This window comes from Primulina eburnea, chromosome 2 (genome assembly GCF_022965805.1).
Source record: "Primulina eburnea isolate SZY01 chromosome 2, ASM2296580v1, whole genome shotgun sequence".
Taxonomy (NCBI): domain Eukaryota; kingdom Viridiplantae; phylum Streptophyta; class Magnoliopsida; order Lamiales; family Gesneriaceae; genus Primulina; species Primulina eburnea.
In genome coordinates, this window is record NC_133102.1 from 29222492 (window position 1) to 29239920 (window position 17429).

The following is a 17429-nucleotide window of genomic DNA, read 5'->3' on the forward strand; positions in this document are numbered from 1 at the left end:
TGCACTACAAAATCCAAACGATTTGTGAGTTGAGAATGTAATATCAGAAATTCCAAAACCTGGAGATGGTGCAACGACGAAGGCGGGGCCGAATTTTTTTTCTTTTTCCTTAATGGTGCCGAGAGGTTTATTCAAGGGATAAGATATTTTTGAGTTTTGTGTGCAAAAACTTTTTATGTGTATTATGAGTCCTAGTGGCGTATATATGAAATGAGACTCCTAATCCAATTAAGAGTTCCTCTCCCACAAGAACTCTAATAGTTTCATTACATTTAAACTCTCATAAGATTAATATTTTTTAACCTTTAATAATACAAGATATAATAATACCATATACACATATTTTATATCACCATATAAAATCTATACATGTACATGTATACTAAATAAATAATTGTTATTTAATTTATAAACTAACTCCTTGGTTAATTTAATTCTAGACTATTTTAGAATATTTATGGGAATTTATTGTTCATGTTAGTAGTCAACATTACTACCACAATCATTTAATTAGTAAATTCTCAATTCAATAAATAAATTATTCCGAATTCATTATAACCATGATATACGATCCAGGAGCGCTGATGTACCAATGATACAAGTTTTGTTCATATAATTAAAATCGAAAATTTTAATTTCGAAGATAAAAATTTTCATTCGTCAAATTTAGAACTTATCATATATGGAAGCTGCCAGTTTCAGTGGAATCTTTCACAAAACAGGAAGTTCCACTCTCCTTCCTTATTTAGCAGTCATGCCAACTTCCATTTCTTCCATCCTATGGAATCGTCTAATAAACTCCTTTATAAGCTTCCTATTTGATCTCCATCAAATTATAGTCGCCAAATTCCAACTCCTTGAAATTTGACTATCTCAACGGGAACACAGAATCCGATAATTGTGTGACCCTCAATCGTTCAGGGATACAACTAGCCATGGTTTAGCATCTCCATGTGATTCAGAATAACATTTATTTTTATTCATGCTTACCCTTGTTAGCCTCATTCTTTTTATCAACACCTTGATCAAGAATGTCAGAACTCATTTCTGATCGCACCCATTGGACCATGGTACGAGCGTCTAGTAGCATCGCCCCATGATCCCCTAGGAATCACTGATAGTGCCTACAAGAATGTTTAGTTTTGGTTAGCGTACAATATGGTCCCTTCAACACATATATCACGATCAAATCTGCAACCATTGGTATATCGAGAGTTGCATATGAAGTCGACAATGATCCGATTTATCTTTGATTACTAATAGTGTTATGGTATGTGCCACTAGGAAAACACCTTTCCATAAAGTACATTTCTTGCTATGGCCAGAGACTCTTGCACTATTAACTCATCATATCACATAGGATATCTTCACTCGTAGGCGAACGGTTAATTCCCGACTATAATGCATTTGCTCCTACGTATTTTGAAACTGCACACAACCTCACCACCTTATGACCCTTGATGGAGTAAGTAAACAGATCAAAGTGCATGCTAGTACGTATATCCCCTACATTTTCCCGAGTCAAAAGACTAATGGTGTACAACCATAACTATGGACTATTCCACTCGATAAGTGGGAACCACTTGGACAGTCCGAGTGAGGTTGTTCACTGCATCATCATATGATCACCCATCTGTGTTAATGGACATCTCCATGCCCTTTCCAATGAAAAATGGCGTTTATGTCACAAACGCTAGTCTCGAGCTCGAGCGACCTTTATCCTTGTTTTAGGCAGCTGATTCGACAAGGAACCTGTTTAGAATATATGGTACAATGTCTAATGAGTTTCATTATTTTACGTTGAAATGCAGACCTCATGGTACCTATTGTATATTTATAGACTTTATCTATGTAGCTTGCATGGGTATACAGATAAAATATAATACGATAATTGAATAAAATCGTAAAATATTATTAAAATAAAGATTGTTTAACTTTATAGCCAGTAAACCGGAGCCATAAGTTGGCTTGCCGGGCACTTACTCTAACAAGTTAGAGTTTGTAAAGGACTACGACAACGATATTAGCTACCATCTGGGAAAATAAAATGTAGTAGCGGACGTATTGATTTGAAAGACAACATTCATTACACGATTATCAATTCAAAGACCACTGCAATCCGAGATTCTGCGATTCAAGCTTGCAGTATATGCTAGGGAGGCCCCTAATCTTTCTATTTTGACAGTTCAGCTGACTCTGAGGGATAGAATTCGAAAAGATCAGTCTTCTGATTAGAAATTACAAAAATGGAGACTGAGAGATGAATCGAAAATACCTCTAGTTGAGTTCACTATAACAATAGTTACAAATCTTCTGTAGGAATGGAAGGAAGTGTAGACCACCCATACATTGGGACGAGGTTGGAGAAAGAGGAGAATTTGGTCCGGACTTGATCAAGAAAACAGTGGAGATAGTAGTCAAAGTCCGAGATAGGATGAAGACTGCACAAAGCCAACAAAAGAGCTACGTCGACAAGCAACGAAAAGAGCTAGAGTTTGCCATAGGCGACCACGTATTTGTGAGATTTTGCAAGAAAAGAAAACCCAGTCCGAGGTTCATAAGACCATTTGAGATTTTGGAGATGACTGAAACACTAGCCTATAGAGTGGCGTTGCCACTGATGCTAGCCGGAGTACATAATGTGTTCCATATCTCGATGCTGCAAAGATACATGTTGAAATCATCCCATGTACTAAATCAGTTTGCTCCATATATGTCATATGAGGAAAGACATACACAAACTTTATGTAGGAAAGAAAGAAGACTCCGAAACAAAGTTATTTAAATGGTCAAAGTCAAGTGACTAAATCACTCGGAGGAAAAGGCTACTTCGGAAACATACAGGGACATGAGGATTCGCTACCCGGAGTCATTCGATAAGTTTCATTACATCCAACATCTCAACCTAACTGGGTTTCATGTGTTGATCAGCTTCAACTGGTAGGCTGGCAGCTGAAACCTTGTCTTTCGATTAGTTTTGCTGAATAGCCAAAAGGTAGGACTCATACCCCTGCAGACTGATTAAAACCACAAAGCTCGGAGTCTAGAGAAAAGGCTACAATGTTAGTCGCAAAGCCAATCATGTCTACATTTTTCAATAAACGTTAGATAAACATTTTCAAACCGCTGAGATCACATTTTATTACCAGCAAACAGAGGAGGAAAATACAACCACCAGTTTCTTTTCACTAAAGGATGAAAAGTCCAGAGATGATTAACTGAAACGGAACCATAAAATTCACTCTGCAATATTTATTATCATGCTAACTAACACGCTTTGAAGAAAGAGCAAACCACTCTCACTATTCTGGACACCAAATCTTAAATTATTTTTATTCAGAGGGTAAAACATCAAATCAATGTTTGGTGAAAAATTAAAACATATGTATGCACCAAGCAGCACCATCAGTGAAATATCGAAATGCCAACAATCACATAATGCAAAAATAAGAAAGCACCAATTACACAACCAAAATGAAAGCAAGATACTGTAGGAGGCTCCAACACTGGGAGATCCTGTAAACAACCATGATATCATATTCGCAAGGAAACAAAAAAACATTTTTTTAATGTAAATTAATATCATACCTGTGATACAAAACGCTTTCTCGAAACAAATGTGCCTTCCCAGAATGCTCAAATCTCTCAAGATTCACCACTAAAACGGCCAAGACAAAACAACAAAAAAATCTCCATCCTTTCAAGAAACTAAAAAATTAGGAAATGAGCATGAAACAATCATTCCAACTATCCCAGAAAACAAATGAATAGCCTCTTTTAGTCCATAATAATGTTTATGAAAATCACAATTTTCAAATACATTATTTATTTGAGCCATCTTTTAATTTAGGAACACTTCCACGAATTAAAACTTAGATTTCCCTTATAGAAGTCATACTTGTAATTTTTCTTGTGCCTATAAACTCTTTTATAAGCTGTTCAACACATTGAACTATTTTATACTCAACGGTATCTAGAAAGTTAGCACTTGTGTGGCCCTCAATGTAAATATGAAGCCCATATACCTACAGAAAATTAGACTAATTATATTTTAAACTCAAGAAACCATGTTTAGTCTAAAGAAAAAATTGTAAATTTAAATTATGCATTAGCAAATCAATGTCATAAAAATTACCAAATACATGTCATGTCCAAAGCCTTCAAGCCATAAAAAACATATTAAGTAAAAATAAAAAGACAGAAAGTTACACAAATTATACGCTAAACTCATGAAACCATGCTAAAATCATACTAATATGTTAATCCATGATGTAAGAGTTGGAGTTAGAATTTGTCATGTCCTGAATAAAATTATAGACCAATAGTCAATGGGTTAAGGCACAACATAAATCTTAAGTCTTAATCTCCATCCGTTGCATATCTCACCTGGGATTCTCATGTAAGTTGAAAGGCCCTAGAAAAGAACAAACCATAAATCACTCTTGGCAGTTTGAAAGGTAAGTCACCAAACTTGGAAAAGAAGGAAGTCAGTTAATTTCCAACCTGCAAAGAGTCCCATAATTGAAAGGGGGCATAATCAGGAGTCACGCTGCTTGGGAATCCCTGCATTGACACGATTTTAAACAAACAAATTCTTTTTCTTAAGAAATCAGGCATAATAAGAAAGAATAATATAGTTTAAACTCACATGGTTCTTGGCATTAGCCTCTTTTACATTTGCTCGGATAAAGATCCATTTTTTTTAATATAAACACATAAAGGAAACATTTTGTCTCCGAAAAAGACAATTCAAGGTTGAATTAGTAGGTTTTGATCCCAAAAGGAACAGGAAAAAAATAGATCAAAAGTTTAACACATTAATAGGAGTATAATTGCTAAACCACAGTAATTTAGAAGACTAAAGGGGTTTAAGAGGAGAAGTTATGCAGAATAAAAGGAGGAGAGCTTGGAAAACAGAGAAGTTATAATTATTCGGCCTTAATCTTATTACTCAAATGTAAACACTAACACATAAAACTAATTGTAACCAAACTATGGCCTCAAAAACTACTTATAACTCAGAAAAGCTTATATTCGTAACACGTTAATCGTTCATCTATCTAGCCATCGAGGCACACGCGTTGCGTGTGTCATGAATATATTGAGCTAATATATTAAACATTCATGATATTACAATATGCTTAAATTACGATGCATGTGCGGTGTTGTGCATGAATATTAAGGATAACATGTCTAATAATAAGTATGCTAAAAGATAACATTGTGCAAAGACTGAAGAAAGTTAAAATAGTAAGTTTATCTTGCGTCACAATTGAAACGACATAACTATTGATAACATTAAATCATACACAAAATTGAAATAATTTTCATCCAATTATCCAAGATGGCCATCCAGCTGCAACCCGTTCTCCTTCTACGGCTTTAGGAATATTTGCCACTAAAGGAAAATTGTTAGCAGCTTCAGGGGCTTCTCTTTTCTTGTCATAGTAATCATCTCTCACCCTTCTTGTTCCGTTTACTTTTTTATCAATCAATGCAATTCTTACACTACGATTCTCCAAGTTCTCCTTCAGACTAAAGCTCTCATATCTTTTTGAGGAGATAGCTGGAGCCGCGCGTAATTCTGATGTTTTCCTAATCAATTCTCTTTGCTTAGGACTATCCTCACTGTCTATGTTTACTGAAGAAGCTTTACCACACACACAACCCATAGTTTTCACCAATAAAAAACAAACCCCTCTTCCAAACTCTAAATAACAGTCAATTCACTGTATAATATCTTATATATTTCTCAGTTCTCAGAAACCCGTGAAGGAAATGGCATCCATCATATAATTCAGGTGAATCCAACCACATAAATCAAGACCCAATTCAATACAAAATCGAGTACTCTCATGCAACACCCGACCGGAATTTGAAATGAAAAATCAGCTGCTTCGACAATTCAAAACCACAAACCAAGGAGCCATAATTTACGCCATAGCTTCACGCACAACAATATATTGAAAAAGAAGCAAACTTTAAAATCGGATCCAAAAAAATAAATTACCAGATTTTCGAACAAACTCAAATCGTGAAAAAAAATAATGCCTATTCTGAGAATTTATCAGACTGCATTCACCATTCCAATTCATTTCCAAAAATATTGATATTAATAATCTAAAGGTAAGTTTATACAATAGCATGGAGCATTTAGATTCTAGTTAGGAGTCTAAAACCCACAACGCTGGATAAGAGTATTAAGTTGAAGCATACGACAACCTGGAGGGCGCAGTAGTTGCTAAGAGAATGCAAGAATTCGTCGCTTGCATTTTCTATAATCATTTTGGACATTGCATCTGGATTGTGGTTTAGAAACTGAATAAATTCCAAATGCTAAACATTAGGAAACGTGTGAAGAGTCCATCCATGGTCATTTTTATCAGTTTATGAACTTTTCAAATAGTGTTAAATGACCTTATGAAAAAGGTTCAGCGGCCTTAAATATGCGGCAAGAGTTCACTAAATCAAATACCTGTCGTATGCATCCAACAATTCGGTCAAGTTCTAAATGTTTATCTCTACAATAGGATAGCAAATCAAATTCATGAAACTCCACCCGATCAAGTAAAGTTTTTTTTGGCCTTCATAAGTAGGTTGGCCATTCTCGTCTAAAGAATTAAAATATAGCCGGAATTTGAAATGAAAAATCAGCTGCTTCGACAATTCAAAACCACAAACCAAGGAGCCATAATTTACGCCATAGCTTCATGCACAACAGTATATTGAAAAAGAAGCAAACTTTAAAATCGGATCCAAAAAAATAAATTACCAGATTCTCGAACAAACTCAATTCGTGAATAAAAGTAATGCCTATTCTGAGAAATTATCAGACTGCATTCACCATTCCAATTCATTTCCAAAAATATTGATATTAATAATGTAAAGGTAAGTTTATACAATAGCAAAGAGCATTTAGATTCTAGTTAGGAGTCTGAAACCCACAACGGTGGATAAGAGTATTAAGTTGAAGCATAAGACAACCTGGAGGGCGCAGTAGTTGCTAAGAGAATGCAAGAATTCGTCGCTTGCATTTTCTGTAATCATTTTGGACATTGCATCTGGATTGGGGTTTAGAAACTGCATAAATTCCAAATGCTAAACATTAGGAAACGTGTGAAGAGGCCATCCATGGTCATTTTTATCAGTATATGAACTTTTCAAATAGTGTTAAATGACCTTATGAAAAAGGTTCAGCGGTAAAAATATGCGGCAAGAGTTCACTAAATAGAATACCTGTCGTATGCATCCAACAATTCGGTCAAGTTCTAAATGTTTATCTCTACAATAGGATAGCAAATCAAATTCATGAAACTCCACCCGATCAAGTAAAGTTTTTTTCTGCCCTTCATAAATAGGTTGGCCATTCTCGTCTAAAGAATTAAAATATAGATTTATCCAAGAGATTTTTACTGGTCTTGGATTAATATGAAGCCCATATACCTGCCACATCATTGTACCCAGTTAAGGAACCTCATTTGCCATATTTATCAAGTTTCCAGAAAATATAAGATAAAAACCATTGTGCCTTAATTGGAGAAAACTTATTTGAAAAGACTTGGGTATTATAAAAACAGGTAGTGTATCATCAAAGAATCCTTACCTTCAGGTGTGACCATTTTTCAGCAATAGAAATGGATATCCATCCATTTCCACAACCAAGCTCGGTTACAGTTTTGTACTTTAAAATAGAGTCTGGATGCCTGTTAAGTCCTTCAAAGAACGTAAAGGACCAATCCTCTGGGACAAAGATATTGTGTATCACCATCATGGTAAGTTTCTTCCTCCTCTGAAATCCTGTAACATATATCATGTATTTAACGATTACTGTAAATATTTGTACATAATTTATTTTTAACAAATTTACAATAAAGAGAGTTGAATTACTTACACTTTATCATTCTCTATTAGGTAGCAATACCTCTTTGAAAACCACGTTTCTTGTGAATACACCATTTTGACGCTCTAAATTCTCGTCTTTTACCAAAAATTTTGTAGAATTTTGTGAGACTCCTCTCGAAAGTGCCACATATAACTGACCGTGGCTGAACACATGGTTACGCAAAAATATGCCAATATTTGGGATTGTTTGACCTTATGCTTTGTTTATTGTCAGAGCAAAACTAAGCCTTATGGGAAATTGTCGACGTGTCAACTCAAATGGTAATCCAGAATTATCTTCACTTTTCAAGGGCATTCTATGTAGAAAGTATCTGTTACCCTTGTGAGGACCTGTTATGATCTCAGCATCTATAAAATTTCTACCAAGAATGCGACATATCAATCTTGTTCCATTGCATAGACCAAGTTCAGATGCAACATTTCTCAAGAGCATGACAGGACTTCATACTTTCAATATGATTTTATGGGGTGGAAAACCACTTGGACTAAGGGAATTCAAAAATTCTTCTTGAAAAAGGTTGTGATTGTCGTCTTCTACACTATCCCAAGAGTCCAGGAAACTTGAGAATGAGCATTTGATTAATATTGTCCACATCAACATTTTTTGGTGTGATGATTGCTCTATCAACCATATACTTTTCATCATTAACATGATTTATCATATCAGGAAAACAGAATCAATCAACATCTGAAATGATTGTTCACCTTCCCATGGTATGATAATTGAATCTGGTAATTTTATGAAATCACGATTTACAGTATGTTGCAATCCATCACCTACGCGCAAGAGAAATTGGGAGAACTCAATATCTTGAGCAGATCTCATATTTTGTTGAAGGTGTATTATCTTTACGCAATTCCAGAATGTTGACCTTGAAATACTTGCAGCAATTTGTTCTGCCTTTGACCCTCGTTTAACAACGGGTAACACTTGTCGAAAATCGCCACCAAAAACCATTGTTTTCCCTCCAAATGGTATTTGATTTTCCATAATATCTTGGAAACTCTTACTGACAGATTCAAAAGCATATCGATTTGCCATTGGAGCCTCGTCCCATACTATAGCTGATGCACGTCTTATTAGATCTGCAAGTTCTGTCTGTTCTTTTATTTTGCAAAGAGTTGATGCGGTTGGTCTAAGTGGAATTTGAAAACGTGAATGTGCAGTTCTTCCACCTGGCAACAATGTCGCAGCTATTCCAGATGTTGCTACCGCAATTATTATTTTACCCATTTTTCTTAAATGTGCCAACATTGAGCGGTATAAAAAAGTCTTACCAGTGCCTCCAGGACTATCAATGAAGAAAAGTTTTGATTGGTTATGCGTAATACTTTCTATGATGGTGTCAAATGCAATTCTCTGTTGAGCATTCAAACGTTCAATAGATCTCAAATCATCATCAGAAATATGATAAGAAAGCTCATCCTCAATTATTCTCGATAGTGGTGCGTCTTCTAAAAACTCAGCACTTATTGATGGCAAATCAAAATCATCAAGGTTCATTTTGTACTGATGCAACAACCTTCGTATCTCAACCAATAACTTATTGATGATGAAGTTACTGGATGAAATTTCTCTGCCATAATAATCACACATGCTAGGATGGAACTCATCCCAGAGTTCTCGAACTGTTGTTGGTTGACAGAACACCAGTATCGATACAAATAACCTTCTCAATGAAGATGGCATTCTAACAGATCGTGCTTCTTGCAGACATTGTATTACATAATCATCCTGTTTAAGAAGTCCGCGCATTTGAGCAGACTCCTTAAATGTTGAATATGTTACCCCATTCACAGTCATCAGATCTTCAAAAGATGTCGGGCCCCTGACATGATTTAAAAGGATACGAAGATAAAACCTCTCACCTTCAGATGGCGACACCACATATACTCTTCCAACCACTTTATTGTTGCTTCTTCGACGAATCCATTTTTTCCCAGATTTTATCCATGTGTAAAATTGTGGAAATTCTCGATATAAATACTTTTCAGTCAAGTCAGGTTCACAATTTAATTTGAAAAATTCTGTAAGCATAGTCTTAGAATTGTCATCATCTGCAAGTAGATCACTTACGCGTTGTTGGGGGTCAAAATAAATTAAATGTTGGTTCGGTGTATGTATTTGTAACATAATGACTGAAGGATATATCCTACTGAACTCAAATGAGAAAATTCGCCACAATGCTTCGGGTGAACAAATCCATCTTCCATCCACGTACTGTTGGATTTCATCACAATTTTGTCCATTTCGTAACTCTAGTGCAACCCGATCAGGACCTTTATGGATGTACTTATATATGTACTTGACACACTTAATCCCTCCACATACTTCAACATTAATATGACAATCATATTTTAATAAAAGCCAGGGATTGTACGGGACAACCCAACCACTATCAATGAAAACATCGTCATTGTTGGGAATTGAAACTTGGCCACCTTCACGTCTTCGATACAAAGGGTATGAATCATTTCCTCGAGATGTGTATTCCACAAATGGCTTTGGAAAGTTCTTCTTGCATTTACCATTTACCATGCATGGACAATTAGGATTGATTGATCCACAGGGCCCATGTATCATATGGTGGACAACTGCTTTGTGTAGGTTGGGCTCTTCTGTTTGTGAAGGTATTTCAGCACATACAATTGAGTGAAAGTGGTCGGGAGTAGACAACTTGTCATTATTTTTAAATATGACCAACATATGAATGTGAGGAAGCCCTCTTTTCTGATACTCAATGACGTACGAATAAGAACGGACCTTACCTAAAACCCCTCTATCCACAATGTCTTTCTTAAATTCCTCAAATTTTGACCGAAATATCCTCGTAATCAAATCCGGACGGTCCTGAGGTGATTGCCCAGGAAATAGTTGATTTTTTATCTCATTCCAATTCGGATTGCATGTCATTGTAAGCATTAAATCTGGTTTTCCATATGTTTGTACCAAAGTCACGGCATCTTGATATCGTTGGTACATTTCACGTGGGCTACCACCGAAAGATGATGGCAAAACAATTCTGGTACCAATATTTCCTGAATAATGTATTTGATAGATATGTATAAGATGTGAATTGTAACATATATGTGTAAATAATAATCAAATCATTAAGTTATTGTACAATATTCAAATCATTAAGTTATCGTACCTGCATGATTTTCACCTCCATGTAAACAATCTTGCAATCCTTGGTAAAGTTCTGAACGTATATCGCGTTGATTTGAACGTATCCATCGTAGTCTCTGTGTTTCAATCTTTACGTAATTGTCAACCGCATATTATTGAAGTAGACGACCTCCTCTAAGAATCAAAGATGGTGAATTTTCTCGTATTTGGTTAAGAAGATAACTAACACCATATGAGAATTGATGTAAATTTAAGTTTAAAATTTTTCTAATTATTAAAAAAAATAATAAAGTAAAATATTTTTTTCACTAACCTGTAGCATATACGCATAGTAATTTAAGCATGTTAATCGGGTACCATTGATATTTCGGCTATTTAAGTCCCAACCATATGTACCATATGGCAGAAGGAGGGGATATTGTAAAGGATCATAATAGCCAACTACATCTTGAATGCTGATAAGGTTTCCACCGATTCCTTGTATGGTAATATCTCGGTTGCTCAAAGTTTCTGCACACTCGTTGTCAACAATGACGGCTGCAACTTGAGATGTTGTAGGTAAACTATATTGATGTGCATTAGGTTTTTGCTGCCTGATGATGAGCCTACAGTTAGGTATGTCTTGACATTTGCCAATTTGTCGAAACACGTGCACAAATGGATTGTGTTGATCAAGAATGTTTTGTATCTTAAACAGCAATTCTCGCCTTAGTTCTGGATTTTCATGAAGTCTGTTGTCTATATCATGATCTGTGTCTACAATCCACATCTGCATGTACCGTGGCCTACATAACTCATTTGGTAGAAGACTTCCAATCGAGTGATATATTGATCCCTGGGCACGAAATGTGTAAATTCCATGTGTACCGGCTGGTAAGGACTCATCTATATTGACTCCCATCGATGTAAAAGAGAAAACATGATTGTATGCCCTTATTAACCACCGAAAATGTCTGCCTTCCTCGTTATCTGCAGCATACAACTCTTGCAATTCAATGGGAGAAGGGATAGCATCCAAATTTGTGTTTCCATTTCTACAGCAGAATTGTGATGTTTCACCATGAAACAGTAGAGCTTGGCAATGTATACAAATTCTTGGGTTAGACAATTGCCACCGATAATTTATCTCACTTTCACTGAAATTTCTTGCTAGGTTACGATATCGACGTGGACGTGGATATCGTTGTATGTTAGTAATCACATTGTTTTCATTGAAAATGTTTCCTGCAAAAATTCGCAGATTAATATTCAAACTAACAATTTTAAAAATAGTTGTTGCTGGAAGTAAGTTATGTAGTGGAAAATTATTATTATAAACTATTTGTAAACTTTGTTTTTAAAATTAATCTATTTTCCAAAAATATGACGATGTATATTGCATATTGCAAAATTCCAGAATAATCGTTTCTCTCATATATGTTAATTGAATTTATGAAATGCATACATGCTCTGATAAAAAAGTCATTTATTTTCTAGTTTATGTATGAAAAATGTACCATATTCTGAAATAATATTTTTTTTATTTATACGAATTTATGAAAAGTATGAGTAATTATTTTAAATAAATTAAATTTTCTTGTACAAAACTATGAAAATAAGATATTAAAAAATGTACAATATGTTTGAATTATATTTACATGTTTTAAAATATAATTTTTTTAATGTAAGATGCTTCCTAGTTAATTTTTAAATCAACTTCTGAAACATTTAAAATAGTAAATATTTATGCAAAAAATATCGGCATTTAAAACAAAAAATAAAAATCAATGACCTGTTTGATCCACTCTTATTGAAGTCATTAAATATTAAACGTAGAATGTGAGAGAGTAAATTGAAAAAAGATACAATAATTATTTTTTTTTAAAAAAAAGTACACATGTATGTCACAAATAGAATACCTTGAGTAACAGAATTTGGCCTTGGTAGACACGTGCTAGAACTTCCACGTTCGTAATTTGATGTCAAAGTATGAAAAGATATTGGCTCTGAGCGACAGGTTTGTCGCACTGTAGTGACATCAACGACTGTCATGAACAACCAATGTATATCTTTTTTTAATTTGGTAGTAGTATTTGAAAATGAGAACTATTTGGGATGTGTTGTACAATACATCAAAGTTAATAAATGATTGTTTCGCCAGGAAAGTATTGTTCAACATTACATTGCGGATATAATTCCAAATATTGTAAAAGATACTTACGATTTTCACCGATGTTATGAGGCGATTGTTGAATCATTGTAGTTGGTGCAACAATATTACTATTACCAAGATTAGACTCATCTGGAATTGATGATCTGTCGTTATCTTGTCTCCTTCGATAATTTGATCGACGTCGAGCAAGGTAAGATTGTCGTCGTTGTTGGGTCATAGAATGTATTCTTTCACGCTCGTTATGCGTTAGCATCTGTCGCCTTTCATTGATGTAAGATCTAGAGTTAGAATTTCTCACGTTCTGCATAGAATTACAGACCAATAGTTAATGTGCTTATTAAAATAAGAAAATAATATTGGAATAAATTTAAAGAAAATTTGAATGAATTTTTTTTTGTATCTTCGTACATGTCGTTGTCGTCAACTATTTGAGGCTATATTTTACTCATAAGTCATCATTTTTGTCTAACTATGAAATATTAAAAATATATATATGATTGCTATTGTATCATGTTGATTGTTCGTGAATGTATTTGCTTAGTAAAAAATAAATATTTTTTGATTTTTTTTAAAATTTTCACAATACAATATTAAAATGTTGACTTGAAAATTTGATTTAAAAAAATTTCATACCTGCGTAGACCTTTGTTGTTGATGTGTGACGTTATTGTTGTTTGGTGTATGTTCTCCCGAACTCGTGGCTTCCATTTTCCAATGTGCAAATATCTGCAAGAGAAATGTATTCTCATTCCATCAAATTCGAGCCAAAGCGTCACCTAAAATACTGAATTTAAAACCCAATTGCTAAACTATTTAAAGAATTTTGAAAATCATGACACAAAAAATGATAAATTTAGTGCAAGTTGTTAAGAAGTATAAGTAAACAAACATTTTGAGAAGTAGAAGATTAATGTCAATTTTTTTTATAGGAAAATGTAAAAGACATATGCAAGGTAGAATCATGAATAATGGTCCATAATTCGTGTAATATTGACTTTACTCATGTAGAAGTGCATGAAAGGTTAAGAAATAAAACTGCATTTCATTTTCCTGCAAGAATTTAAAAAATGTAAGTATAGCCATAATCCAACAGCTATAAATAAGAATTAATCCATATGTTTACCTTTTTAATTGAGAATAAAATTACAGATAATAGCTTCTGTGTAAGATTTTAATCTGAATTGTTTAATTTCCACCAATATTCACCACCGACATAAACTTCCTTGCATTGTTTCTTTTGATTGTAAACACTGACAAAGAGATTAAAAATAAAACTGAACTTGTGTTTCACTAAAACACAACAAAAAACTACAATGAAAGAACATGCTCCGGATAAGAACTCGGAAGGATCATAGCCAACAGAATTGGTGAATTTAAAAAATAGAGAACCGATAAACATTCTTCCATCCACGGCATGAAGTCAAATTTATTCTGTTGATGAATCAATCAGAGCACATTTTACATGAATCAACCATAAAGGATGAATACAATGATCAGCAAAAGATTCCAGAAAGAGAAAAATGTGCTCAGATTGAACTTATACCTCCATTTAAAACCAAGAACAAAAATACTCTACTGAAAGGTGCAAAAAACTAACAGAGGAACCCGATGCGGCGTTGGGCATTTTCACACCTCTGCATCCCAATTCTTGAGAATAAGAGATGACGTGACATTCATAACAATAAATTGTAGGCTTACAACATAAGTAAACATTGTCTTTTGGTGAATTTAAAAGTTTTCCTAGAAGCAAAGATCACATTTTATTACCAGCAAACAGAGGAGGAAAATACAACCACCAGTTTCTTTTCACAAAAGGATGAAAAGTCCAGAGATGATTAACTGAAACGGAACCATAAAATTCACTCTGCAATATTTATTATCATGCTAACTAACACGCTTTGAAGAAAGAGCAAACCACTCTCACTATTCTGGACACCAAATCTTAAATTATTTTTATTCAGAGGGTAAAACATCAAATCAATGTTTGGTGAAAATGAAAACATATGTATGCACCAAGCAGCACCATCAGTGAAATATCGAAATACCAACAATCACATAATGCAAAAATAAGAAAGCACCAATTACACAACCAAAATGAAAGCAAGATACTGTAGGAGGCTCCAACACTGGGAGATCCTGTAAACAACCATGATATCATATTCGAAGGAAACAAAAAAACATTTTTTAATGTAAATTAATATCATACCTGTGATACAAAACGCTTTCTCGAAACAAATGTGCCTTCCCAGAATGCTCAAATCTCTCAAGATTCACCACTAAAACGGCCAAGACAAAACAACAAAAAAATCTCCATCCTTTCAAGAAACTCAAAAATTAGGAAATGAGCGTGAAACAATCATTCCAACTATCCCCAGAAAACAAATGAATAGCATAAAAATGGGTCACTCTGGATTTAGATAAAACGCATCCCTACACATGTATTATATATTATGATTCAACCAATGTTATATTGATGACATACGTCCTCGAATCATACTCAATCCAAGCAACTATTGGCGTCCCACGGTTGAGGTTCAGATCGTTTTTCACAGAATTTAAAAAAATGCAAATACCGTAGGGAGTTGCAGCGGCGGTCGGGAGAAGAAGAATTTGTTTTTGAAGGGAAGAGCCGGAGGAGGAGGGGAGTTGATATATCGAGAAATTGAGATGACTATATCCGAGTCCAAATGAGTAAACAGAATGGATAATCCTTAGATGCTACCTGTAGTCCTATTCAAAGTTACCAAGACTCAAATCAAAACATTGTCGTAGAAATGAAGGCAAACCAAATAAGATCAGTATTCAAAATTTACCGTAAACTGATCGAATTTCAGATGTATTCAGTGGGGATAGTGTATTTGTTTGTTATCTGCACGTCTGAACACTGGTAATTTCTTCATCTTAGGCGCCTCTTCGTGTGGAGTTTTAGGCGCCTCTTCGTGTGGGATTTGGGAGAGAAGATACACCAAACTAATCAGAATATCTGAAAAAAGGAGAAAGGGGAGTGGAGTTTTAGGCGCCTCTTTGTGTGGGATTTGGGGGAGAAGATGCACCAAACTAACCGGAATTTCTGAAAAAAGAAGGAATGGGAGTGGAGTTTTAGGAGCCTCGTCGTGTGGGATTTGGGAGAGAAGAAGATATTCCGATTAGTTTGGAAATCTGAAAAAATCTCGTCTGCGTTTGGGAACTGGGAGAGAAGAGATATTTTGATCGTGTCTCGCCATGTGGAAAACGTGGATAGGTGGATTGAGGGTATTTTAGGGAGTTTAAAAAACAGACCAAAACAGTTTCTCTAATATGCCTAGCTTTAATAAATAGTAAGAGAAAAATAAATAGTAAGAGGACACCATCTTTTTTTTCCAGTTTTATCCTTAGAGTTATAGTAATATTACATTTTGTTTTTTGTTTTTTATTTCAACACACACTTTTATTTTTATTTCAATCATTCAAATATCAATTTATTCCCTCCATAATTTGTCAATTTTCACTTTATTCCATCGATAATGATAAAAAAAATTGTACACACACGCAACGCGTGTGTAGAGTAACTAGTATACTATAATGAATCGTAAAAAAGGAAATATTGGATTGGGTCAATTATTTGGATCCTTCCCAGACTCGGATTCCAGTTAAAAGCGTAAGCCTAATAAAGCACGACCCACCTTGACTTTTTTTGACAAAAACTTGTGTGAAACGGTCTCACGGATTTTATTTTGTGAGACGAATATCTTATTTGGGTCATCCTATGAAAAATATTACTTTTTATTTTGAATATAGGTAGGGTTATGTTTCTTTTCTCAAAATGTAATTTACTTGTGGGATCCAACAATTACTGAAATTTTGGGTCTATTTGTTTGCACAAATCCAATAGGACAGGAAATATGCCGTCGAGGAAAAACGAACTTTGGTGTTGGAAACTCGAAGGCTAGTCTCTCACTGAAAAGATTTCACACTTCAAATCCAACAAGAGGAGTTGGATCTTTAGCAAGATCAAACAAGTTGATATAGCGCCATTCACTATAACTGGCCGGACATTTACATATAATTCTCAACTTTATGCATGCACTAATCAATTGAATATTTTATTTTCCTTATTTTGATAATTAATTATTAATTCTCTCGCACTCTAAAAATACAACAAAACATAGAGTCGTTGTAACATCAATGGTTGGACGATTTTTTATGCGGTTGAGCTTTAAAAATTTTAAATGGTCAATTAATACCCTCTCAAGTATGGACCGCAAG

At 34.5% G+C, this 17429-nt stretch overlaps 1 protein-coding gene across 19 annotated transcripts in view; it reads right to left on the reverse strand.

Moving 5' to 3' along the window:
• LOC140823018 (methionine S-methyltransferase-like) overlaps window positions 1–16454 on the reverse strand; it is a 156420-nt gene extending 139966 nt beyond the window's left edge. For 2 of the 19 annotated variants that reach the window (XR_012116100.1, XR_012116098.1), the window contains exons 1-2: window positions 11055–11309; window positions 7888–10941 (exon numbers count right to left, since the gene is read on the reverse strand). Coding sequence is in view for 7 of the 19 variants with exons in the window: in XM_073184066.1 (XP_073040167.1) it covers window positions 3567–3658; window positions 4387–4414; window positions 4504–4563; window positions 6223–6318; window positions 6985–7080; window positions 7237–7443; window positions 7604–7797; window positions 12931–13056; window positions 13233–13485; window positions 13818–13892 (1227 nt within the window). In the remaining 12 variants the exon portion in view is untranslated. Of the gene's footprint in view, window positions 1–2622; window positions 4302–4386; window positions 4415–4503; window positions 4564–6222; window positions 6319–6403; window positions 7081–7236; window positions 7444–7603; window positions 7798–7887; window positions 10942–11054; window positions 12257–12930; window positions 13057–13232; window positions 13486–13817; window positions 14435–15390; window positions 15915–15997 lie in introns of those variants that run through there. The other 17 variants (XM_073184067.1, XM_073184066.1, XM_073184069.1 and 14 more) reach the window with 17 other exon arrangements.
• Between the last annotated feature and the right edge of the window lie 975 nt (window positions 16455–17429).